The following is a 27,509-nucleotide window of genomic DNA, read 5'->3' as shown; positions in this document are numbered from 1 at the left end:
CAATTCTTTGCTTTCAGCAAAGACCCCAAGCAAGAGTGCTGCAGAGAGGGAAGCGTAAGGCAGCTCTGAGGCAATTGCCATGGAGCCTGGCAGGGCAGGTCCTTGCATTTCACCTGGAGTGCAGCTGGCAGCCAAAGTAGAGAGTATGGGTGTGAGATACCCTTGTCCATCTTTCTTAATGATTTTCAGACAGATTTTGGTTAGCAGAAAACATGATAGAAGTGCCTTCATCTGCAGTTTGCTCACTGTTTTCCCCTGCTCACAGGCCATTTGCTGACGGGTATGACAACACTTACTTGCTAATACCTGCCTAACCAAGAGCATTAGGTATTATAGAATATAGTAAATTAATAATTTCTGAATTTTGTTGCACGTGTAGAATACTTCTTGGTAGGTCCAGTGAATTTTTAAAACCTTGCACAATTTCCCAAGGAAACGCTGTCTCCTTTATGACGTGTTATCATCCCTTTAAATTTTGAAGCTTCCATTGATCTTTCCATGTATCTGATTCCTCTCCAACATTTACTGTTAAGCAGCATTTGGGCACTTAGCTTCTGTTCCAGAAGCACAGCATAGCCTGAACAAAATGAAAATCCCTAATGATTCTTACCAGTGGTCATTTGAAAAATCAGAAATTCTTTGAGTCCCCTTTTCATGTTATTCAGTATTCTGAACAAGTAACTACCTTACTGTATTTTGTTCTGCAGACAGACTTGCAGTCTTCTCTTCTACCTGGAGGAAAGAAATAGCATTCTTAATGCAAGCCACATAATATACTTGCCTGTACACACCTTTTATACATCCTGACATTTTGAAACCAAACCCTGATTCACAGAGACTGGCTTTTCTGCTGGGACCATGGAACAGCATCTGCAGTACTCTGTATCTTGCCTAAGCCAGCAATAACTATCACACTGTCTTTGAGACCTCACATAACTCATGGCTCTAGATGAATCCTGCTATTAAGGTTAACAAAAATAAATAAATAAAGGAAAAATAATGCATTTTAGTGGATAAAAATTGTGTGCATTATGCTTACAAAATTTCAAATGTACATGGTGAATTTTGGTACTTCAGATAAGCAGGCAGTTATGTAGAAGCTGCTTGGTTTTTAGAAGTAACTAGCAAATTCTTTTTCATTTCTGAATGTTTAGTATTACTGACAAGTAGGCCACCTATCTGCAAGTGCCTAAATATGGTCTGAGAAAACTAGGTTTTGGCACACACTATGCCACATACACTGTGTCTGTGAAGTTTCTATTCATTGGGAATTTCCTTCCCCCACCCCACCCGCCTCCCTGTGGGTTATTTTGCTCTCACTCTTATGAAGTCATTTTTTTTCCCTCAGCTCAAATGGTAGCAGATTTTTCCCCCAAAGATCCACATAGGAAAAAAAGCTTGCAATGTCTCTCGAGTTTCATTGTAATGCCCTATTCTGACAGGCAAAAAAGGTATTTTGTGTTGTTAGACTGACAGGCTGACAGATTTATAAGCCATAACTGAAATCATATTCTGGTACAAGCAGATAATAAGCAGTACAAAATATTTCTGAAGATTTTAAACACCAGACCATAAAGCAAAGACTCTCCACTGCCAATAAATTTCTAATACCACTATCCTGTCCTCTATTTGCTTTGGTGAGGTCTCAATACAACACATAATATGCCTCTGATTTTTAAAATTCACTATTAATTTCATCATCTTAGTCAGGCTTCATTGGTAGTTTTATATATATATAATTCATTTTAAAATGTCTTTTTTTTCATTTTCCCTAATATTGCCATAAAATCTTCAGTCTGCACATTATTTTGGTTGAAATATCAAAAAAAAAAAAAAAACAGATTGCATAATTTGCCTTCAGACATGTTTTCTATCCTTCCCTCAATATTCATTTTACTGTAAATACATTTGAGTACATATATGCTCAGTAATATTTAACATTTTTTATGCTTAAACAAATGCTTAATTTTATAGTTAGCTCAAGTTATGTTTTATACTAAGTGATGCTTTGAATAAAGCTGATAAATGTGCTAAATGTTTTCCAGTGGGGTCTTTTGTCAGTAAAAGATAACTCTGTTCTCGCCATATTGTGTTTTGAATATTTCATAGTTATCTCTTGTAGAAAAAAACGAACCTTTCTTTTTAATGAAGACCAGATTCTTTTAAAACAACTAATGCTTTAGTATTGTCCTATTCATTGAAGCAGAAAATAATATTATCTTTATTTTGGCTAAGATCTTATTCCTTAATAAGTTCTTGTCTGTGTGTTGCAACTTAAGAAAACAAAATTTTTAATACACTGTAAGACTTTCCAGCTCATAACAGTAACCAGTTGTTTTTGTTCACTGTCTTTTGAAATAACCTGCTTTTATATCTTTAACTATGGCTGGCTTCAGCAAAATGGTTGCACCAATTGTGAAATCCTTGATTATTTTGTTCCATGCAATGCAATCTTTTAGGCCGTTGTTTAGGAACCCTAAATGTTGAAATGTACTAACCTACCCATTCCCTGGATTTTTTTTTCCTAAATGTCAAGAAAGAAAATAACCTTATCTGCTATTATTTACACTACCAACTATTTAATTTTGAATTTCTACATGATGTCACATCTACTTCACTAAATTATGTAGCAAAAATTAAACCTTTAGAGCTTAACCATTTGCTTAAGAAAAAAAAGTCTGATAAAACATAGCATTAATGGAAGTGCCAAAAGTGATGTGTAGAAGCTGGGTATATAGATCCAAGAAAAGCAGAGAGATTTCTTGATAAATCTGTAAATGCGAATGTAGAGAAAATCTGTAACTGTCAAATATTTTTATATGGATCTGTGTATTATATGAATAATAATCGTGGTGGTAAACAGTTCCTAAAAAGATCCATAATTTGAAACTTCAAAGTTGAAAAAAAATGAATATAATGGTTTCAAATACCAGTACACCAGAAAACTACTAGAGAACTTACTAGTGTGACACAGTCATTGACAACTACTACTAACAACAACGTTCAGTAAGAACCAGAGTACAATATCAAAATGGTATCTCTCCTTGAAACTCCAGGTTTCAACACCAGCTCTCTACTAACATCTCATTAGCAAACGACTTTGATTATCACACTCCTTTGAACATTTATGACATTTGGATATGAATAATATCAAGGACTACCAAGAAAATTATGGAACCGTCAGTTGTTATCTCAGGAGGCAAAATGTGATTCTGACCTGATGAATGAAAATCCATCCTTAAGGTGAAATAGAGCGCTTTTAAACATCCCTTTAAAACTCCAAAACACACAAAAAAAGACTAGTCTTTAAAAAAAAATGTAAAAAGTGATTTTTAACTGAGAGGAAAACTTCTGAGACCTCCAAAAGTATTAAAATGAGAAATTATACTTCAGTCATTTCCACAGGTTTCATTTTACATCTTTGGTGATTTTACTGGCTCCCTTTTAAATTGCCTAGGATCAATTTGTACTAACTCAAATGTAGTGAAAAGACATCACTGAACAAGCTGTGGGGCTAAGGTTTTTGCAGTGTGATATCCACAAGAGTCCAACTCATATTCTTCTTTGAGTATTCAGAGCTTCAGAATGAAGAAAGAAAAATCCTAAAACAGAGCAACACAGAGATAAATGGGTTTTGATCTCATTTATAAAGACATTTACAGCAGCATCTCCACAACAGTTTCCCTGGGACCAAAGCAATTTAGAAGTTTGAAAAATTAATAGATTTAGAGTGATTTAATTGTTTTTATGCTATTAATAAGTTAAGATGCTGAAACATTCCTACATGTTTTACATATGTCTGTCACTTCCTTTAGAACAAAAAAGCATTATAAAATGAGGCAGACTCCCTTTTCTACAAGTGGAACTATACACGAAGCTTCCATAATGCACAAAAGTAAGGCTTTTACTGGCCCGTGGCCGACAGCAGGGTATCTATGGTTACACAAAACATTAGTATTAAGTGTTACAATTGAATTACTTCAGGCAAGGGTAATTAAAAGGTCATAGTAACAAAGTATCCTTGAAAATAGAGACTTAGAATTATACCCTTAAAAGAAGAAGAAGATGAAGATGAAGATGCAGAAGAAGATGAAAGAAAGATATAATGTAGCCAGGAATTGATATCAGTTTCTCAGTTCAAGTTCAGGAACTTCGCGTTCAATTATTGTTTGCTACTGAGATACTAAGTACATGTGGTTCTGCTGTCTTGAGCTGTCTGTTCTCATCCACCTTGTGCATGTACCTTTGTCTCCCACAAATGGGTTTTATCTGACCTAACTTCAGGCATCTGGAAGACAGGCCTCTAGTGGCATCTAGGTGGGCATCTAGGGTCTCCTGTCTCCTGGAGTTAACAGAGAAAATAAAGGGCAATTCATGTAACTTCTTTTAGAGCGAGATGTGTTGGAGTGACAGGTGCTCATCCATCATGGGGACAGGGGATGACTAACTGAGGTTGGAACCCTTATTTTTGGTAGTGAGAAGAATCCTACACTAGTGACAATAAAATACAAACATATTTGCAAGAGTTCAGGCATGACATTGTTGATGTATCCTGCAAATGAAGGCTTAATACCAAAATGTGAAGTTATTTTACAGATGATGGCTCTAAAACCATTGTTTATTGTATGCATATGTATATGCATACATATACACATTAGGATGTTTTCTCAGGACATGGATAGAACAATGTCCTCTACCTTGCTTCTTTGGGTTGGAAGGTTTTATCCTTTCCCTGAGCTGAGATATAGCTGAGATATATCTGGTTGTTGTGATACCACAACCCAAAGAATGAATCCATGAATTGAAATGATTGATACCCCAGACCTAATGATTGATACCCCAGACCTGCCGCATGTGATTCCCACGTAGCACAGCTCTAGAAAGCTACCAGTATTTAGCACAGTTGGAGCAAGAACCCTTGCCTGGGTTCTCTGTTCATCTCAGCACATCTGGGAATAAGATTCCTGCTGCTAAGGGATCTCCAGAGTGTTGACTGTCCCAACAGCATCTCCACAACCATTCTGGACAAGCTGTACTGTTGCAGTGATTTCCGCCCAGGAAAGCAAAAATATCTAAGTAATTCCAATCATAGCAATACTTCATCTATCTGCTTGGAATGACAAGGAAAGAGATAAGAATAATTTTAGTTCAGCTTCAAATTTTAACGGCTTTCTGTTGAGCCCAGTCATTTTGGGTACTGCACTCTCTGTTTATCACAATGACACATTTGAAAACAGCAATCTTTCTACCCCTCGGTCCTTGTTTTGCTGGGCTAAGCCCATCCAGTCTCTTCTCAGGAGGCAGACTCTTCATTACCGTTAACATTCTTTTAGCGTTTCCCTGCACCTGCTCTCATTTTTCTCAAACCTACTTCTTGAATGAGCTGAGTATAGCATTTCTGGTCAGATCTTATGCTTTCTGCTTTTCTCTCTCTCTCTCTGCTGCTGTAATATAGGATCACATTTTCCTTTTTACCAGAGGACCTTAAAAGCAGAGAAACTCTACAGAACTCTTCATTTTCTGGCTCTCACCACTGCGCTTTGTGGCATCTTTGTGCAGCAGGCCTTGGAGAACAGAGTACTCAGGATAGGGACCTTGTTTGATACAGAGCACATGTGCCTAATTTTATATATGGTGCATCATTTCATCAGCTCAGTTAGCTTTGTAGGATCTTGGCCTATCTCCTTAGTCTATAAATAAATAATGACAGTTTTATAAATAACACAGTTTCTAACCAGCTGAAACTGTGTTATCTTTGTAACTATTGCCAATCAGTAGAGGAATGTGAATGACAGGCATGGCATCTGCAATTTAAAAAAAAAAAAGGTATAACAATAAATAAACATAGTTACATGTAAGAACCACATAAATATTTTGATACTAGCATAAAGTAATTCATACAGTATTTCAGAATACACCCAAAGCATTTGCACCCATGCTAGGTCTGCAAATGTTTTTAGCTGGCTGTTCAATGTTCTCCCAGTGTAAATAGCTGATCAATCATTCTTGGTTATTGTTTTAAAGAATAGTTTGAAACTTGATGCAGTGAGAGTTCGTACTGCCTGTTCTTTTTGTTCCCTTATCAATAAAAGTTCTAATATTATGAGAGTTACATTGTTTCCTTCTGGCAGCGAGTCTCCATATGCAGCTCCACTGTCATGTCCGAAATTTTCTGGTTAGTGAGAGTTTAGGTGCAGGCCTCCAAAAGGGACAAAACTGCAGGAAGTAAAGAGCAGATCAATCTTTCTAGCAAATAATGACCCAAATAAAAACACTGAAAGGGAGACTGTGCATTCCCATGCAGGGAATTACTGTACCGTAGTGCAGAGCTTTGAAGAATATCTATATGTTAGGATGAATTTGAATTCCTCCAGGCTCCTCTCCTGCTTACTCAAAGGAAGCTTTTGGACAGAGGTTCCAGTGCTCCTTTTGAAGCTTTATACAGGGCAAAAGCGCAAGGCAGTGTGCCCCCTCACATTCCTGTGCTCGCCAGGACAAGTCAGCGACACCGTTTCCCACAGAACATGGCAGGAGGAGCACTTGGTTTCAGCTCTATTGCAAGGACTCAGCCTCAAAATGCAACCAGGAAGGCTCCTTTCCTCAACAAAATGGGGACAGAAGCCACAGGATGGTGGTAACCTCTGCTAGCGACAGCAGGACAGGGAACTGGTCACTCCGGGGCCCGCCGGCAGCCCACGGCCGAGCAGCACCTCGTGCTTTGGCTGGGGCTTCCCTCGTGCCCAGAGGAGGCAGCCGGGCAGGGTGGCGAGCGAGGGGAGATGCCCCGGGCCCAGGAGGGCTGCCGGCCTCCTCCAGCCTCGGCTTTCGGGGAGGCACGTGGCGCCTCGGCGGGGCCGCCCGCGGCCCGGCCCGCAGCGCCGCCTCGGGCAGCAGCGGCGGGCGGCGCTGGCCCGGGCCGCCCCTGCGCCTCCGCCGCGCGCGGCCGGAGAAAGCGGCGCCTCGCGCAGCCCTCCCGCCGCCGCCGGCACCGCGCAGGGGCGGCGGAGCGAGCGCGGCCGCCTCCCCCGGCGCCTGCCGGGGCCTGCGCGCGCGGGAGGCAGCGAGGCGGCGAGGCAGGAGGGCGGGCGGAGGGAGGCGCGGAGCCGAGCGCGGAGCTGCACGCCCCGCTCCCTGCCGGAGGGGGGTAGCAGCCTCCGCCGCCGGCCGCTGCCTTCGCAAGGGCTGTTGCTGCCGCTGGACGCAGGCAGAAGCGCGACATGGAGCTGCTGCTGCTGCTGCCGCGGCTGCTGGAGTGAGCGAGCGAGCGGGCGAGCGGGCGAGCGGGCGACGGGCAGCGCTGGCCGGCCGCATGGATGGATGTGTTTAGCTTTGTGAAGATTGGGAAGCTCTCCGGGTAGGTGTCCGCGCCGCGGGGCGCGCAACTTGCCCGCCGGGGCCCGGGCGGCCGCGCTGCTGCCCCGGCGCCTGCGGAGGGTCCCGGGGTTATTTCCTTTGCCCCCCCCATCCTAAAAGGAGAATAAGCGTGTCCCGCGGGCACGGCCAGGTGGGAGCTGCTGGCGGGGTGGAAGCGGGTGGCGGCGGCGAGGGGGGATGCGCTGCCTCCGCGCCGCTGCCCGCGGGCGGGGGGCGGCCGTTAGCGGCCGTTAACGGTCGCCGGGGGCGCGCGCCGGCGGGGCCGGGGGCCAAGCAGGGTGAGGGCGCGGGGCAGCGCCCGTCCCCGGCCGCGCGGCGCTTCCAGAGGAGCGGGGAAATCGTCGCCGGCTCCTTCGCGCTCGCTGCCCCTCCGGCGCCGCGCGGAGCCGCGGGGCGGGCTCGGCGCTGCCTCCCCGCGCCGTCGTGTTGTGGCTTGGGCGCCGTGCCGGGGCAAGGCACCCACTTTCTGGTCACTGAATGGGCGTTTAGCGATAATGCCTTTCCTTTCCCTTTCTTTTTCTTTTCTGTATTTTTTTTCCTTTTTTTTTTTTCTTTTCGAATAAGTCTTTCCTTTTAATAGCCCCCGCGACTGCCCTTCTCTGTTCGTAGGCTCTTGCATTGACAGCCAGTTGCCAGGCCCCAGGGTGGGCACGGGTGGACAGAGAAGCCCGGTAGCCTCTGCCTAAAAAAAAAAAAAAAAAGAAAGAAAGAAAGAAAAATGTTTGCACTGTAGTTAAACGTCATTGGAGGCAACTCTTCTCAGTAATGTGGGAAATCACCCTTCATCTCAAAGATATGGCATAAAAGTGCTCGAGTTGCAGGATTTTCTTGGTTTTTGGTGTGGATAATCTTCCTAAAGGATTTAGCTTTGATCGCTGTAACTAGGAGTGTTTTGAATTCTTATGATTCAGTGGTTAGGACACCATAGTTACCATATCCATTTCTGTTCATGAGGCACAGGCTGAAACTGGATGTTGTGCAAAAGGGAGGAAGGCCTTGCTAAAGAAATACAAAAGGTAGCTTGCTTCAGTGACGTTCAGGTAGGAAACTTGTCAAAATGACAGATAGTCTTTAAAAAAACAAATATTGCCTTGCTGGAAGTTACTGAATGCCACAGGTGCAAGCGTAGCCTTTATGCCCCAAATTTCCCACCGTTGCACCTGGCTGCGTTCGCAGCCCTGCTCGCAGCAGTGTCTGTGCAGAGCGGCTCCTGTCACTCACGCTCATCATCGTCTCGCCCTGCTCGGAGCAATTTTACGTGATGTGACGGCTAAAACACCAGTGGCCTGCTCGTCTGGCCTTGGTTTGTGCTCCCGGCTGATGCCACTGGAGCTGCAACAGATGTAACTACAGCACAAACTTCGAGGAGAGGGAAAATACTCTAGCATAGATGGGGAGCAGATCATGTAGCATGATGTTTGTTTCCAGAGAGACTGAATTGCTGGTCTTCTGTTTGTATGAGAGTAGAGTCTTAACGCCCTCCCGTTCCTCCTATCATTGTGTCTCATTTTTGTCACACACGAGTTCAAATCAAAAGGAGAGAAAAGGATGTGCTGCATGGAAATATTATCCAGTCAGGAGCATGGGAAAATATATCTGTATTTTAAGATTCAGCCCAACTAGTATTTTGTTGGTATGTACTCTATCTGTTGGCTTTCCACATCCTCAAAGATACGGATGTTACAAGTCCTGAGATTTGGATTTAGGCACAAGCAGATCATAGTATTTCACTAGAAAACCTGAAAATACTTTTTGCATTTAAATCACAGGTTTCAAAGCTTGTATCAAGCTTCGTTTGATTCAATGATATGATGTTTGTGTATTCAGGGACTGAATTTGTCTTAAAATGCAGTAAATCTTTTCTGTACCAAGGTACTCTTTTTGTTTCTAATTTTCTGGTTGTTAAATGATGATAGTAGTTTACATGGGACTTTGCTGTTTCCAAGGTAACAGCTAGGTATCTGTTCCAATTTTATGAGCACTTCATGGAGCAGCCAGATTCCAATGTAAACCCTGCTTTTAATCCCTGCTGTTAATATATGTCTATGTTGAAAAAGTAGCCTGCCTGAAAATGCTGATTCTTCCCTTGCTGTTGTAAGGAAGGTCTTTCCAAAGGAGAGGAAAGATACGATAAACAGGTCTTAATTGTGAGAGTGATCCTGCAGGCAGATTGGATGCATAAAGTTGTGAGAGCTTGGCTGCTGCGGAATGTTTTTAAGACTTTCAGTGATTTTTTATTTTGCTGTGTGTTCAGAGCTCCCATCCTAGGTTGCTGGGCCGCTATTAGAGTTACAGTCTGCGGCCTTAATTCTGCGAGCAGTGGCAGGGATAAGCCCTGTTATGCACGGCTGCTGCAAGGAGTAGTTTTTAAAGTTATCATTTTAGTAGATGTGGTGAGAATATGAAATTCGCCTTGATCACTATGTGCATAAGAGCTCTTCAGCTGCAATCTATATTAGGTTTAAGAGGGGACATAAGATCTTCGAAGGTGGCTATCTGATGCAATATTTCACTCAGTGTTAGTTACTTATGCTTAAGTGCAGTTTTCATCTCAAGGCGTGTTACCTGTTCACCACCCCTCCTGCTATTTTGGCACCTGTGTGTAAGGTCTTTTAGACACTCTCACTTCTGCAGCCACCTGCTTCATCCACAGCTGATGGGAGAGTGGGGAATGCAGACACAGTCCGGAGAAGGGGTGTGTGGGGAGATGTGAGAAAGAGCAGAGCTGGTCGTAGAGGAGATGCAATCCGTGGTGTGCAGTACCTTAGTAATGCTGTGCAGGTGCGCCCATAGGAAGAGGGGCTTTCCCTTTTCATTCCTTGCCTCTGTAGGTCTCATGTTGTGTAGTGTGCATCAAATGTAGCTGCTTCATGGTGAATTTTCTGTTGATTTCTAAAGATTTACACTATCTATCGGACATTGAAAAAAATATTGTGTAGAAATACTCATTGTACTTTCATTAACATCTCCTCTCTCCCACCTTCCTTCTTTGAAATTCACTGATGTAATAGTACTCTGAAAAGTAATTGTTTTTGTAGAGTTCTTGTGGGGTCATTCTCCAAGGGAAAAATAACCCCCTGCTCCTGTAATGAATTTTCAAGCATAGAAAATGATTGAGAAGTGTTGTTAATGGATTAGTACTCTGATATGCAGTTGTAATTACGGCAGGTGAATATTGTTGCACTGTGTGCTGCGTGAGCATGGACAGTGCGGTAGTTTCTGTAATTTTGAGGGAAGGATTATTAAGAAGGATAAAGTGAAGACAAAAATTGTTACATTAAGTTGGATCACAAGTCTGTCTTGCCCACTATTCTTTGTTAATTGCCTGAGGAAAAAGCAGAAGTAGAGGAAGAATAGAGTGATAATTCTTTAGTGTTAAGTATTAGAAGTGGAGGAATAATGGTATTACTATGCTGAAAAGGAGATGGAACCTTTGCAAACGTAGGTAAATCAGAATAAAGGGCAAATATCAAGTTTCTATCTATACTGGACAGCTGAACCATGAAGCAATAGGTCAGAGTAGCAAATAGGGGTTTCCAGGGGGTTAAGCTTGTATTTATAGAACGTATTTCTAGTTACAAAATATGTTTACCAGGAATGCATGTTATCTTGATGTCTATAGAGTTCTGTTTGTGGGCTTTCATAGTAAGACATGACACTTTCATATGGAAAGATGGCAGTCTGGATACAACCTGAGTGTGACAAGATGAGGTAGTGACCATCCATGGTTGGGATAAATAGCTCCAGTGCTCCTCCTCTAGTTCTGCTGAATAACACCATATAGAAAATAACCAGATTGTCCACATATGAAGTTCACAGCTTAGGTCACACAGTTCTTGGAGAAGAGTTCTTTAGGTCCTGCCGTTCTTGGAGAAATGCTGAGTTGATGCAAACCGTTTTCAAAGGAAAGGAGGCCTTCCAAAAGGCAGGCTGGGGAAGCAGGTGCCTGCTCTACCTTGTGGTTGCAGGTGGAAGTCTAATAGGGGAGAGTTAAGCCTGTTTCACAGAAAGGAAGCTACCATTAGCAAGACTTGTATATACGTCTTTACTGATAATTCTTATCTGTGGTATGTGCTAAGTGAATTTATCATACCTGTATCTTTACTTGTCCGCTGATGTTTTCCATTGCCAACTGACATTGTTTTGTTGTGTTTAAATGTGTTCTGTAGAAACGGGCTGTGAAGAGCCATGTTCTTGGTTTACTCCGTGGAATGAGCTTAAGGAAAAAAAAAAAGAAAAGGCATAGTCCTGCAAGCTCTTTAAGGGCGCTTAAAGAGCCCTTAAAAGGATGTTTTCACTGAAGTTGCAGTGAATAAATCCTGCATTCTCATCTTCCTATACTTGACCTTCTGTTATCAGGAAGGTTGACTAGCTACCTGCTCAAATAGTTTTGTTTTGCTATTTGTCTAGCTTATGAAAGTGAAGTAAGCCTAAAAGTTTCCACTGATTCTGTGTATTATGTCTTTTGTCTGGTTTTATAGTCCTGTACTTGGCTCTTGTTCTTTTCAGGAGTTCTCTTTAGATGTTCTACCGAACTGATGTGAAAGGTCTCCCTGAGGCCTTAAAATCTAGGAAACCAGAAACTGCATTTGTGTCTTCTCAGTGTTAGGGCCCGGTTTTACAGAGAATGAGGTTGTTGGCCTTCAGCATCCACGCAGTTGTAGGTGGTCAAGGAAGTCAGCTTTAAGATTCCACATTAGTCAGTGTTTCAATTATTTGATTTTAAAACATTTTGAGAAGATTTGGGGATGTTTATCTATCTTTAGTGTTATCAAGTATTTTTAAATAGTCTTGTTTTTTTGCCTATGACTTCTCTGGTCATGTTTATATTTTGTTTTGTTTTTTAAAAAGCCACCTTATTGAAAACACAATTAAAATATACTTGGGTTACTGAAGCTATTTTATGTATAATGTTTGGAACAATTTTTATTGGTACTCTTTGAAATGACAATATCATAGCATGCAAGCTACTTTCAGTATTTACAAATGAATGTGTCAGTAAGAAAGCCTATGATTATCTTTCTTATGCTCAGAGGAGGTAATTTAATTCTCCAAAGGATTTTATTATACTGGGTGATAATTCAAATAAGCATGAATTCATTTCACCTTTCTTTCTAGAGAGGATTCAATTATATTTAGTGAAATTTTTGCCTATTCACATTAACAGAGGGTTTTACCTTATATTTCATTATTTGTCTATTTTGTTAGCTGACATATGTAATACAGATATAAGGTAGTCTATGATGTCTGTGATGTTAGTAATGTTATATGTCATATCAGTTTTTGTAGTTCAGAGATTTATTAAAAAATGCTCTTTTTGTTATGGACTACTCTAAACTTGTAGTGACCAGTGAATAATGATGCAAAGCTGTTAAATATATATGTTATCTCAATACTGTGACAGTGCTTGGAAGATATATTCCATGTGATGTACGTGGCCCATAAGTTACCTTCTTTCTTGAAGGTTTTGAGAAAACAAGAAATGGAAAACTCTCCGCAAGTAGCTAGTACATGTTTTCATAATCCCCTCTTCCCTAGTAATTATTAAAGAAGGTGGAATAACTCTGAAAATGGGTGTTCTGTTTTCAAAGGAATCATAACATGTGCAGGATCAATATAATATTTGCATTTCTGGGAAGATCAGGCTGTTTTGGGGTTTTTTTGGAGTGCTTCATGATGTTAGATGCTGAATGATGTGAGTGAATCAAGAGTCTCATAATTTCTTTATCATCATAGTCTGCACCACTGTTTTTGTACGTGAGTGTTTAATTTAATCTGCTCATCAACATTTTATGGTTTGAAAAGTTGTATAAAGTTGGTTTTTCTGAAGCAATCACTGGTTCCAGGAAAATCCTGATTAAAAAAAAATTTTTGCTTTGTTTAGATTTTTTTTGAGAAGCTGCTTCACCTTGTTGTCAGTTCCATGTGAATTCGTGTAAAAATTCATGTGCACTTAAATTGAAAACATTCCTTGACCATAACAGTAACACAAAGTGAGGATATGTTTTTGTATTTTGTAACATTCTAGGTTATTATGAAAATGCATGTACAAACTTTTGCCTGAGATAATAAATAGGTAGTTCATGCCCAAAGCTCTGATGGTGAGCTCTGATGTAGCAGAGGGGGCCTTTTTAATTCCTGTTGACAGTATTTTCAAGTGGCTAAGTTACTGTATCACAACTTAGTATCCAATCGATGTAAAGGAGAATGGAGAAAACTCACGTATGAGCTAACCGTCATCCTGGAAGACTGTAACTGTTGAAGACGAATAATGCACAAAATTGGATATGAAAGGAAAAGCTCCTCTTGGCTTCCAGTTGTGCCTACTGTGTCATGAACAAGTAGTTCTGTTAAATGAGATGAGACTCTCCATGTACATGAAGTTACTCACGTGTGTGACTGTTGGCACTTACCCTGTTTGCATTCAACTCAAGCTGGAAGAGAGATGGGTGTTGATAAGGTATTCGTGTTGAAATATGCCTGGAATAGGAAGGGACTTCTGAGTAGGAACTTGTATTTAAAGCTGCTTTTTATAATCCTGAGTTACTGTGATTAAAGTTTGGTGAAATACCTTAGAGAAATTTGTGAACTAAATGGTTATATATGGTATGTTATTGAAGATTTTTAAAAGAATCTGAGACTCTCTTTCTGATTTAAAATGAAGTAAATAACAGGAGAATTATCATACATTACAGTACTTGCATGGCAAATCCTAGTGAAATCTGCACTACAGAAAATTTAATCATATATAAAAATACACAATAACTAGAAATGGAAAGTACTCTGGAACTAGGAAGTCTCTTCTTCCTAAACCAAGACCTAGTTTACCAGAAGTCTCTAATGTGGTCCTTTAGTGTAGGGTCTATTGAAATTCCTTTTGATAAACTGCTCATTAGATGTAGAAATTTATTTTCACTGGTTTCAATAGCCAAGAAAAAAGATTTTCAGGGAACAATTTTGAACAATTTTGAATCTTTAAAGAACTAAAGTGAATGTGGTGGAGAGTGATGCGAGTCTCCATCCTCTTGAATATTTTTTCACTGATGATTTTAAATGAGAGAGATATGATATGAAGCTGATGAGGATCTTTTAGGCAAAGTTCCTTGTGAGATGTATGGGCTGAACAAAAAAAAAACTTCCCTTGATGGTAAGGAGGTTGTTGCTGATATACTTGGCTGTTTCCACAACTGTTTTAAGAGTTAATAGCTTTCAGAAAGACAAGAAGAGATTTTGTATAAAGAATTCAGTTATTATAAAAACATTGTCAGGGAGTACTGAATGGAATTTTTCTCATTTTCTTTATTATAATGTCACTGAAGGGGATTGCTGGGTATTGTCTTTAGGAAAATATCTTGAAGGATTTTGAGAATTGAGGGTAAAAGGGGGATTTGAACAATACAAGGATGCTTTATAAGAAAAAAAGAGGGGGTATATTTGACTGTAGGCTAAATCAAGTTTTGATAATGAATCTGTTTTTGATCTGGTGGTTCTCCATAGAATTATTTTGCCTCTCCTTGATACTTTTAAAACTTTAAGGAAAAAGACTTGGGAGACATTTGAATGTATTATAGATACCTTTAAAAAAACACCTATACACAGTAGGTAGTAAGTATGTGTGCATTAATGGAAACTGCCTAGTGATTTACATTAACAGTCAAAAGGGTGAAGAAGATATCACTGCTGTTCCACAGAATTTAATTCTGTATGTGTGCAATTTCTGAGGGCGGGAGAGAGGGTATAGCAGCTAAAAATATCCTTGTTTTCTTTTATGGTAAGCCATTGCATGATTCACAGTATGCCCAGTAGGAAGAGAATATAAAGAATATTTGTAAAATTTAGAAGTACTGATTTTACCTTTTTTAGAATGAAGATTTTTTTCAGATGTTCTTGCCCGATTTTATTTTTTTGTTGTTAAAATGAACTGCCAGCCTTCTTAAAGTAATGCTCACACATTTATATCAAATGCTTTTTTCCAGCGTATGCAACCAATAAGGCTTGCTTACTTTGCTTATAGATTTTACAGTTTCATTGTTTGTTTTTAATTCTGAATTCATGGTTATATTACTCTGGATTTGGCAGTACTCGTATTTTTAGAGAGCAAAATGCCTGTTGTTCATTGGCAGTAAATGCCTCCCAGAAGCACTAGCAGTTGCACCAGCAAGGTAGAACAACCAAGGTGTGGGTGTTTGTAGAACAACCTGGACTTAGGTATTTGATGGACATTCATTTCACTTGTGTACTTGACTGAAACAGTGCACTCGAGAAGTGAAGGAGAAATCTGGAAGTTGTCCATATGTAGGAGAATTATGGGAACTGGGGTTTCTCGTAATCATCTGAAAGTCTCGACAGTGGTATTGACCTCAGTTGCTTGCTCTGAATGTCAAAAGTTTGATTTTTGTGAAGATACATATTTTAATATGAGCTGTAAGAGCGAGGAGATTGCAGTTGCCCAGAGCAGCCCTCCCAGATGGTACTGAAGTTCAAGTTTTTATTTGCTCATGACGTTAATCCTTTTACCCTCAAAAATTGAAAGTTCCTAAGAGCACATTTAAAGCCTTGCCCCACTCTGGAAAGAAATAGGCAGTTAGTTTAACAATGCAGTATGTAACAGGGGATACAACTTCAGCACAGAGAAGACACATATCTCTTGTTCTGACTAAGCATGACATGACTGATCTTGTGCAGGTTACTCATAAGGCTAGAAATGATCAAAATGTGCATGAAAGTTTTTTTTTTTTAAACTGACATTAGGTTATAATGTAAAGGTATCTGCCTTTCATGTGTGTGTGTGTGTATTTTTTCCCCACTTGTCAGCTTTTTGGTTAACATATTTTGGAGTTTATTTTCATCTTTGAAGGAAAAAAAGATATATTTTTTGTGGTATTGAGGTGTGTATTTTCCTTGCTCGGGATTGTACAGTAAAGAGGGATAAAGAGGAGCTGCACATGGGGAATGTTCTGTACCTTGTTCCTTTGCTTTGGGGACACGGTGAGTTGGGCCTTGAGTATGGAGAGGAGTGGCAGAGAGTGGAAGGCAGAAGAAACGGGAGAAAAGCAAGGTAATGAATGTCCTGTTGAACAAGGGCTTATTTGCAGTGTGTGAATTGAAGTAATTGTTCAAGACTAGTTCATCTTTATGTGAAGATGAACTTGTATTGTTGTCTAGGTGGGCGTTTATTTGCTTCCTAAGACTGGTTGAATTAATTGGTTAGGTGTGCTGTAACTGTAATCTGTACAGCTGCTATTTAATGTTTTATTTTTATGTCCAGAATTACAACACAAAGAGCATTTTCTTTGTGTTCATTTCTTCTCGGAAACCTTTTATTTTCTCCACTGGATCTATGGTGATTGAATTTGAACTGGTTCATGGCATAAAATAAAAATGTAATTCCCATTTTCCTGTGCATTTGATACGTGTGGAGATATACTGTGATCAAGAAAGTGATCTTTTTCACAGGTCGCTCATCTCTTTCACTCCAGGTTTGATGAGATGCAAAAGTTTTGATTCCCGCAATGCAGAAAATGAGAACAACAACAACTTCCCCCTCACACCAAACCAACCAACCAACCAAACCACAAAAAACAGAAGGCATTTTAGTCCTTGTTACGGGGGAAAAATTAGAAGCGGTCCCTAGCACTCAAGCAAAATAAGGATGTACCTCTGTAATGTGGTAAAACTGATCTAACAGCTGATGCTGGATGGCCTTCTAGGGTCCTCCTTCTTCCCTTGAGTGATTCCTTACAGACCTTTTCTTACATCTTACTTCTCTATGAGTAACTTCAGGGACCAAACTAATAGAACCTTTTTCTAGCATGTTATTTTCTGATGATCTAGAGAGAGGGGGAGGAATATCCTAGAAAAGCTGTATGAGAGGGAGAGAGGAACAGCTTCAGCCCTGCTGAAATTCTGCAGATCATCTTTCCTGGGTCCTCTGGCTTCCCGCACCCTCTCCCCTTCACGTGCACCTCCAGCTTCAGAGCCTGGTCTGCTGCCCAGGAGTAATTCACGATTTGTCTGGGCAGCTGAGAAGCTGGAGGCTGGTTCTAGGCACTAAATATGGCTTTCATGTATCTTGCCCATCTTGATGTGTCGAGGCATGAGAGTTCTGTATAGTGTGAAAACCTGGGCTTCCTTTTAGTGCAAAAGGTGTTAAAAAGTAGATTTCTCTTAATATATTTACCTTATTAGGCAGGAGACAAATGCAGCTGTCCACAGAACTAATTCCTGTATTGCTTGTAAAAAAAACTTTCCAGGAGAAATGAGGGAGACAATTATTTTTTGTCTTTTTTCTGTAATTGCCTGATGAACATGCATTCATTCATAGCAGTAAGCTTGTGGTTAAATCCTTTTCATGTGCGTGTTTTCCAGGTTCTGGAAGCTGTCTAATGAGATAAAAGGGCCTCTTTCAAGTCCTATGTTTCTCAACTGAGAGAGGACATTTTTCAGAAGTTACTGTAGTGTGTCTATTCTGCTCCTAAAACCACAGAAAATAATTGGAGAGTATTAGTGGCTTGCTTTCCTTATGCTCACCATTTCTAAGCTGAAAAGTTTTACAGCTGCATTAATTAGCAAGATTTTTAAATTCGTCATTGAAAAGCGTGACTTTCTGTTTGTTAACACAACCGGGGTGTGTAAATTAGTGTAAACTTCAAGGAGTTTCCATACAGTAATTTTTCTTTTTCTGCTTACGTCATCTGTTGTTCCTTTAATCATACAATAGATATTCAGGAGTTTTTCAGTCCCTTCAATGTCCGTCACTCGTATGTTTTGAAATGTTTACCTATTGACTCCTATGTTGAGGTCACTGAAATATGGTCTATGGTAATGATTACAAGAACATGGAAGATATGTCAATCTGAAAAACAACAATATCTGATATTAATATATACAAAAAAGAAACATTTTATAAGTAGTATTCTCACAGTACAGATGTTAGTATACAAGCCAGTTTAGCTTTATTCAAAGACTTCCAAGAGCTGTATTTTTCATGTTAATATTGTGTTGGCGGATGCCATATATTTTGCACGTGTGTTTACTGAGGGCAAGCAGCTTTTTTTTCCAAGCAAAACACTAAGTCCCTTATTCTTTTGATGCCTTTTGTAGGCTTTCAAATGTTGTGACAGGCCTTGCTCAGATGGACTGTTCTGAAAGGTGGAAATGGTAGTGTGGAAGTTAGCAGATTCAGCGCCCCTTTCTTGCTCTGTTGGATGAACATTGACCATCAGGTCTGGTTGTGCTACCTGCGGTGGTGACTGTTTAATAGATATAATGGCAGCTACTGTGTAAAGGGCAGGAATTTTCAGTTTTATAGACAGAAGTACAAGCTTGAGCCTTTATCTCAACAAATGCACTTTGTATTTATTTAATGGTAAAATACATAGTCATTGATTTGCTTTTTGGTTTGTTCTCTAAAGCTCAGTTTGACCTCATAGTGTTCTGTGGCCTTGAAGTGAATAGACTGAGTTGTATGCTTTTGGAAAGGTTTCCCTTTCATTTATGTTCATTAGCCATTAATGTCAGAGTTGATTCTATTTTCTCGTGTTACATTATGCTTCTCAAAAAGAGAAATTTAGTTTTCACATTTTATGCTTAAAATGTTTCTTTCATAGGACTAAATAAAGCAGCATTAATTTCATTTTTCGAATGGTTCCTAGCTCAATGCTGCCATGAGCAGCATCCTAACTAGAAGGCACAATACCTCTCGCCCTGTGCGTTATCTCAAAATGGCTGAAATTGATTTTAGCTGCTTAAAATATTGCAGAATCAACACGTGTTTACCAAATGATGCTAGTAACAGCTGACATTTTTTCTCATCTATGACACTTTCTGTTCAAAATGCTCCTTTTTCCAGCTCTAAACATAGTGGAAAGCAGAAAAGAATTTGTGTCTTGATTTCTCTGGTATGGTTTTCTCCTTCATTTTCTCCCTCCTCCTTGTCCCTCCCTTAATTATTTTCCCACTCAAGCAGCTTTTGTACATTGGATCCCCGTTTTCATTATGAATACGCAGTGCTGCACTGTGAGTGCTCGTGGTTGCTTGACAGTTTTGCCAGGGACAGTTTGGTGTCCCTGCGAGAGCTTGCTGAAGGATCTGTGTCCATAAAGAGACACAACTTGCACCAGAAATTTGTGTTTCAGTATTAATTAAATAATTCCATATTCTGTCTATTAAAGGTGTATGTGTGTGGTGGGGAATTAGATCATTTCTGCTTTGCTTTATTTATGTGTGTGTGTTCAGGGAAGAGTGGCTTTGAGGGGGTTCTGCCCTCACTGCTGCTTCTGCCTTTGGTCTTTAGTGAAAGAAAGGCTTAAAGTTTGCGTAGGTTTATGCAAAAGGATAAGAGAGCCTCACTCCTATTTTCACTTGATCTTTACAAAAAATTGGTGAGGATTGTTAGTTGGGCTGCTTTTTATTTTGAGTATAGTCATTTTATTTCCTCTTTGCTTGCTCGTTTTTGACTGTTGTGACTTGGATGATACCAGCTCCTATAAATAAAATGTGGATTTTTTTTTTCGTCCAGCCAAACTTCATGTGCGCACTACAAAGTCAGAATATCCCTGTGTAGAGATTTTCTTTATTCACTAATACCTAATGGTGTAACTCAAATCCCAGACAAAACTTCCTTTTTCTGGTTTCCTCCTTGTTCTGATTTCATCTGTAGGACCTGCCTGTCCCAGATATGGTTTCTTTTTGTCTAGTGAACCCCAAGTGCCTCCGTGTATCTGTACCAGGATTAATGAAGTGCTTTAGCATGGTGCTTCAGCAGCTGCTGCCAGCACATTTGCCGCCTGCTGTCAGGTTGGTTGCCCGAAGGAGACTTCCCGGCGGTGCCGCTCGGCTTCCCTGGGCCGCGGGGCGCTGCTGAACGCCTGCCTTCCCAACGCCTTCCCAACGCCTTCCCAACGCCTTCCCAAGCCAGGCTCAGGCGGGACGCGAAGTTCTCGAAGTTCCCGTTACCTTTGCAGGTGGCATCATCAGGGCTGTGAACTGGCAGCTCAGCCTGACAGCTGAGTTGGATAATTAGCCGAATAACTAGCGTTAATAGCGACAAAGGACCGTGTGTGATCTGGGAGGAGGGAGTACAAATGCCTGTATGTACAAATGTGCGCACTTAACTTACTGTGCCCCTTCCATAGAGCGCCTTTAAATGACTCTGTGCTGTAGAAGTGGAGCAGAGGGGCAATTACCTTGTCTTTCAGTTCCCAAGCGAGACCTCGGTAACTGGTGCCTGTTGTGTTGAAAACTACGGTTGTTTCACAGTAGAAGTAAACATAGCACTCTGCCTCTGTGATTAGGTGTCTTTATGGTTGTACAAAGAAGTGAGTTGTTCAGCATTTTCTGACATCAGTACTTACAGAAAACAAATACCCAAACAGCAGCAATGACGGTGGTCAACTGAATGGACTACTTACCTGTGTAGGGATCAGGCACTGACGCTTCCTCGACTTGATTTTGAGGCCTGATTGGAATTTTTCTGTGAACTGGTAAAACGTGCAAGGTAGTCGTTCCAAAAGAGGCTGTTAATTCTGAATACTCAGTTGTTGTATGTTTGTTTTGATGTCCTGCTCAAGACCTAATGGGGAAAAAAACAAGTAATGACATTATTTTTTTTTCCTAGGAAAACTGTTTGTCATCTGATTATTTATAAAGTGATACCTGCCAACTACTGAATGATGATGCCAATTCATAAGTTGGTCTTGAAAATTAAAACCTTCTTTGATATTTTATTATCACAATTAACTATTAGAATTTAAGACTTTTCTGAACAGCACAATTCTCCTGTAGAATTATCCAAAAACTTCCTTTTCTAGTGCATAATTAAAAAACACCTTTAACATTTGAAATTTCCAAAATAAAAAATTTGGGTTTTAAAACTCTCCTATTTGCTGTGCTGGTGACAGAAAAGTGGATTACCTGTGGTCTGCCCAGCTTACTTCTGGATTTAGCCAAGAATCTGCTCCCTTGAATGGAAATTTCATAAGCATTGTTGATTACCTCCCATTTCTTCCATTCCCTGCCCCCAAACACACACCTTAACCAGGTTAGAAAAGCCAGAAGAAAGCTTTTGCTGAGAATGGTCAGTGTGACATGTCTATCAGTAATTGGAAGAAGTACTTTAGATTGCTTATCCGTTTTGCTGGGCTGTAAGTTTTTAAATGGTAGTGGTAGTTTCTCAAAAAAAAAAAAAGAAAAAAAAAAGAAATGTTGTGTTTACTTTGTAAAGAATGGCCTTGGAAATATTTTTCCAAATTATTTTGTTTCCATTGCACAGCTGGGAATATATTATAACATCCAGGAGTGGAACACTGTGCTTAGTTTTGGGCCACATATTTCAAGAAGAGTGACTGAAAAAAAAATGGAGCAGAGAAAAAACTTTCCACAGGGTGGCAATTTATAAAATTTGGAAATATTCAATATAGAGAAGATGATGAAGAGATTTTTTTTTTGACACGTGAAAGATGGTGCATTTTCAAATGAGGTAAAAGATGAGATTAGAATTTATTCTTATTTTTTTTTCATTAGAAATATTACATTTCAGAGCAGTTAGGTTTTTTATTTGTTTGTTTGTTGTTTGTTGTTGTTGTTGCTGTTGTTTTTACTTTAAGAATGTTTAAGTATGTTTAATGCGAATAAAGTGCTCTCTACTAGTGGCCCTCCTCACAAGCCCTTACTGAATGGCTGCGTTGGGCTGGCAGGCCCTTGTGGAGGTCTTCTGGGCAAATCCCCCTGCTTAAGCAGGGCAGCTACAGCGGGTCACCCAAGACTGTATCTGGTTGGATTTTGAAGGACAAGCTCTGCAACCTGCATGGGGAACCTGTTCCAGCTGAAATTCCTTGTGTTTTCAGTATGTGCCTATTGCCTCTTGTCCTGTCACTGGGCACCACCGAGAAGACTCTAGCCTCATCCTCTTTACACCCTCCTGTCAGGTTTTTCTACACATTGATTAGATGCCCCTTGTGCCTTCACCTCTCCAGGCTAAGCAATCTCAGCCTTAGACACCACCAAGAGTTAGATCTTACTGGAACTTCAAAAGAGACTGATCGAGCATAAAATGTATTTAGAATATACATTTTTGCTGAGCATAATGCAACTTCTAGCTGATAAAGGTCGGTACAATATAGATACAAACTGTGGTTGGCAATAGAATGAATGTTTGTATGAAAGGAGTGAGGAGGAGAGATTTGGCTCAAAAAGAAATTTTTATAATACACTTGTATTTGTGGTAACTTTCCATTCAGTGGCCTAACATACTACAAGGGACATAAACCTTACAGCTTTTATGAGCTTAGTTGGAAATAATATCTTCTCTTCCATTTTCCACAGCCGGCAGTGTATTAAACTTATTTTTTTTAGAGACTGTAGCTTACAATGGTTTACAGGCTATAGCAGTGTGCATATATTGGTAAAAACCCAAATTGGATTTTATCACACTTTTTTTCTACTTGGAGAGGATAGTGCAATTAAATAAAGTGTTGAGAATCTGAAAGACATGTTGCCAGTTCACTGCCTTATGACTTATGTGTAGCTTTCTCCCAGATTTTTCTCCCTGTTGTTTAGATTTACATTTCTCTATGGGAACGGCAGGATAAATCAAACCAGGGCAGGAGCTAAGCCACCTGCTTTGGAAAGCCCGTACACGTGCAGCCTGGTACATAAAAGGGAGCTACTGTTAGCTTGTTTAATGCATGCTCACTTGTCACCTCTGTGGGCACGCAAGTGCTGGTGTTTCCAGAGCTACTCAGAGGCTGTGCAGAACCACCAGCTTTTGAACCCATCTTTCCAGAAACGATAGGACTGAAGAACTAAGCTATATGCCAAATAAGATTTCATAGGTGATAGGGCAAGTGTGTAGCTCTGCTGCAGAGCTCATTTGCCATGGTGTATGTGATCTTCTAAAATTCTGATCACTGCTTAAACTCCAGAAGAGTCAAGTGTACTTTGTTATCACAGAAAAACATCTATGGGTGTTTACAGTGTGATCCTGACATCAGGCAAGTGTTCAAGGCTCATGCAGAATACGAGCTGTTCCTGATGAGCAGATATTGGAAACCATTTGGAGGTAGCTAGCAATAGAGGTGTGGCAGAATTTCAGCCCTTCTTTGGAGCTCGTGTGTTCCATATCCCCTCGAAGGCTGGAGGTCGGAGCCAACATCTGCTGCTGCTGAGTATCAACTGAAGAAGAATGTGAGTGTAAATACGAGAAATGAGCGTGGAGCTGTAAAGAGTATAATGTCTGTTAAGAGTAAGTGGTCCTAAGTAGTTAGGATACCTAACTAGGAGGGTGAGTCCTTGCGCCCTAGTCTCTTTTCCTGATTTAAGCTGTGACTTCTCCTTCTCATATGTTGTAGCACAAATCACGCAGGCAGCCCTGGGAGCTGGGACTGGGCCTAGGACTCCTTGCTCACCGTGCTCCAAGAGCTAGCGAGTCTCTGCAGCAGCGCCGGCTCCGTTAGCACATCCCAAGCTCTCCTTTTGATAAAGAGGCTGAAATTCCGCTGCTCCCTCCCTTCGTCCTTTGCCTCCAATTTATTTGTTCCCACTTCGTAGGATACATTCCATACGTTTCAAAGTTCTTTTCCCACCCAGAGTTAACATTTTTCCAAGATACTTTTATTAGAGGACAGTCTACAATTTCTCTTCTGTTGTAAAGCAAAGCCAGGTAAATCGTTCCACATCCAACAGGGCTCCAGAGCGCATGGCTGCCAAATTAGATGGCTTCTACCAAAACAACTTAAGAAGGCTATGCTACTGGTGACTGTGGCTTTCTCAAAGTAGACCTCCACTGCAGTGCAACATTACACTAGAAAAATAAGCTACTTCCCCACTGCATTTCCTCTTGCTCATTGATGCCAAAGTCAACACAAATAAATAACCTGAGTTCTTGCTTTTATTATGAAAATACACATAGAAATGATTAAAACACATTCTAAGCTTGAAAATTACTCTCTTATGCCAGACAAAGAGCCAATATGAAACTTTTATGTTACTGCCTTTTTCACTGACTGAAGACGCAGTGCTCTTTGCTCTATGTGATGAGTTCCAGTAGTTAAAATTGACTCTAGGATGGACTCAAAAACTAAGCTTAAATCTATTTTGGGGCTGTCCTTGGAAGTTGAGTATTTGGTTGCTTGTGTTGACGAGTGAAATCAGATAAATCTTTCTAATGGTTACACTTTGCCGTTTTTTCCCACTGTGCGTTCTAGCAGAGCGAGAGGCGGCTTAGCGGCTTCCAGCACATCACGGCTCCTGCAGCAGCACCTGCTCCTCTCTTCGGGAGGTCCCTGTCGTTTGTAACACGGTTGTGCTGCATCTGGCAGGCCAGTAGAGGGAGCACAAATGAAGATCTGTATCCCAAGGTGTGACGTTTGTGCCTGTAAGACTGATTCGCAGTCATGGAAATGCTAAGGTCAAATATGTTAAGTCAGAATCTCTAATTCTGTTAGAAGAGTAGGAAATAATGAACATAGTGCTGGCTAGAGGAGTGAGGAAGCAAATAAATCCTGTCCCTACGGAAGAATTGAAAAGACTAGTGAAAACTGTGCTTGGCACAAGGCTTTTTAAAACAAAACCAAATGAATAATCTTAACATAACTGAGCCTTAGTAAACCAGTCCACTTGGTTTGTAAGAGCAGCAGTGTTTCTTGTGGATCAGGGATGATTTGTTTGTATCATTGTGCAGAGAGGTATGCTGGACGCTTGAGAGCTTTATACTTGCTGCAGTTTATTCAAAGGCAATTTAATGAATGTGGCTGATGGGTCTTATTGTAGGTCCTGTAGCATTTTCATTAAGACTTTGATTTTTTTTTTCTTTTAATGAGGACGTTGACTTGTAGGATTGTTGCTTTGTATATATATCTATTTATTTTTGCTCTTACAGAATACGTAGTTGTGCGATGAGCACAGAGAGTACTGAAACTAATACATCATCAATATGCAAGGGCACTGAGGTGTTGATTTAACTTTGAAAATTGACCTCTTTTATGTAGGCAGCTGATATTTTGGTTGTAAAGGCCTGTTGCTACATGTACTGCTTCCCACTCAAATTAATAAAAGTTTCTAAAAGTTTCAGGGGTCTAATCTTCTCCTTATTATTTTCTGAGATTTTAATTTTGGCTTCATTAGCTTTTTCAATGAGTGTGATGTATCTGAGTGGTATTTTGAAAAGAATAACTAAAAAAGCAAAGACCTATTCTTGCTAGTTTCTGGCATTCCTTATTTGAGTTTTGTTTTGTTTTCATGTTTATTGTTGGGTAGAACTCCAAATTTTATGTCTGCAGCTATTTGCTTTATTACCTTAGATGTGCTGTTTCCAATGTTATGCTCATAGGCTTAACAAGATACTGCAGGAGACTAAAGCAGAACTGTCATTTTGAAGCTCCTCAGCTGAAGGCTCTTTGAAATCAGTTTAGAAAGCTCCAAGACTATTTTTGTTCCCTCTTTAATTTTTAGAGAGAACGTGTTGACGTGTTCTGCTGCTCGTGGTCCCTATTAGTAGCAGGCATGCTACAGTGAGGTTGCCTTTTGCAATTGCACCAGCACTCCATATGGACATAATTTCCATTTAGGATCTGTACTAGTCCGAAGCCAGTCTGAGAATGACTTGAGCATGTTCCTTTTCCTAAGATGTATTTTTCTCAAAGCACGTAATACTGCATTTGTAGAGGGTACGCTTTTACGCTCAAGTGCAGAAAGATGATCCTCTGAAGCTGCAAACGGCGCTGACATTGCATTATATAACAGAAAGATGCCACTAAATTAGGACCGATGGAGTAATTCTCATCTTTTCATACAGCTTTCTTATTTCAGTACAAGAATTTTCCAGGGCTGCAGAGCTTTTACATGTGCTGTGTACTGTAGTAGCTGCTCTCCAACAACGTGATCCTGCTGCTTGTGTTTCTTGTGAGATAAAGGAGGACGAGGCTGAAGCACAAATGTAAAACATTTTTTCCTCCACTCCCCTTGAAGGGAAGTGAGGCTTTGGAAGATTTGAGGTTAGCTGCAAGTGATGCATCAGCCGCTCAAGGAAGTAGCTGCTCCTCCCTCGGCATGCCTGCACCCAAGGCCGCAGTTCAGTACACACTGTGAGCCCCGCACGTCAGGACGCATTTGATCACCTAGAGAAGAAAGCAGTGCTGCAATAACGATGGCAAATGATGGTGGCACAGGTTAATTTCTCTAGCAATTAAATGCAGCATAATAAAAACTTGATTATCACTATGCTGGTTATGCTCATGCTCTGTATCGCTCTTTGTCTCGGAACATCCAGAGTTTGCTTTCAGGTTTGTGCAACATGATGGGGTCCTAGAAATATTAACTCATCAGTAGCTGAAGCCAGGCAACGAAACATTTTGTTCTATGAGAATTTCTAGCTATCAAGGTAGTTCAGAATAGGAAGGATAACTGAAGTCCTGCAGGCTTAAGAATGAACTTGGTTTCCCAGCCAATCTCAATATGATTGCAACTTGAAATGCTTCTTGAGGGATCTTGGAGAAGAATCCCAGAGTTAAGACTGGAATGATGCATAACAGAAGGATCAGTTCTTCACCGTACTCTCATCTTCCTTGTTCTCTCTAGCCTGCTCTGAGAGAAGAGAGTTAGCAGTCGTACTGCTTTCAAGGTATCTAAGTGGACATTCTCTGAAGAGCTGTTTTGTGGGTAAGGCAGCTATTTCTGCAGCTCTGGGAGTATAAACAAGTTCTGTGAACTCTGTCTTTTTAAATACATTGGTTTGAAGGGGTCATGCCAGTTGAATACAGTGTAAGCTGGGAATATATTACTAACATTACCCAAACAAGGATACAGGTGTGTGCACTGTAATGTCAGGGCATTGTGTTCATGCTCTTTACTCTCTTAATTAAACTAGTCTGCTGGCAGCTTTTCATCTGTTTGTTTCTGTGGCTCCTGCTGATTCTTTCCTGATTTTAAATGTGGCAGGTTACCAGCTTTCGGATTTTCCAAAGACCAGCATGTTGGTACGTTCAACTCTTCTCGTGTGGTTGTTTTTCATATCGCAGTGTTTATCTGATCCACAGTGGTATCACAGTGATCCCTGCCAGTAGCAAGTTAATACAACATTGGGATGGTAGCTGGATAGTGACTTCCAATTGCAGCTATGGAAGGTACTCATAACCGTA

At 40.5% G+C, this 27,509-nt stretch overlaps 1 protein-coding gene across 2 annotated transcripts in view; it reads left to right on the top strand.

Annotated features, from left to right (window-relative positions):
* Positions 1-7,264: 7,264 nt before the first annotated feature.
* FRMPD4 (FERM and PDZ domain containing 4) overlaps positions 7,265-27,509 on the top strand; it is a 292,161-nt gene continuing 271,916 nt past the window's right edge. For both annotated transcript variants that reach the window (XM_088520224.1, XM_088520223.1), the window contains exon 1: positions 7,265-7,354. In XM_088520224.1, the coding sequence (XP_088376350.1) occupies positions 7,314-7,354 (41 nt within the window). In that variant the 5' untranslated portion in view covers positions 7,265-7,313. The remainder of the gene's footprint in view (positions 7,355-27,509) is intronic.

This window comes from Tinamus guttatus, unplaced genomic scaffold (genome assembly GCF_059628265.1).
Source record: "Tinamus guttatus ecotype Peru unplaced genomic scaffold, ASM5962826v1 Tinamus_guttatus_pri_ptg000083l, whole genome shotgun sequence".
Taxonomy (NCBI): domain Eukaryota; kingdom Metazoa; phylum Chordata; class Aves; order Tinamiformes; family Tinamidae; genus Tinamus; species Tinamus guttatus.
The sequence above is the reverse complement of the archived record's forward strand: the minus strand, read 5'-3'. Positions and strand labels throughout refer to the sequence as shown.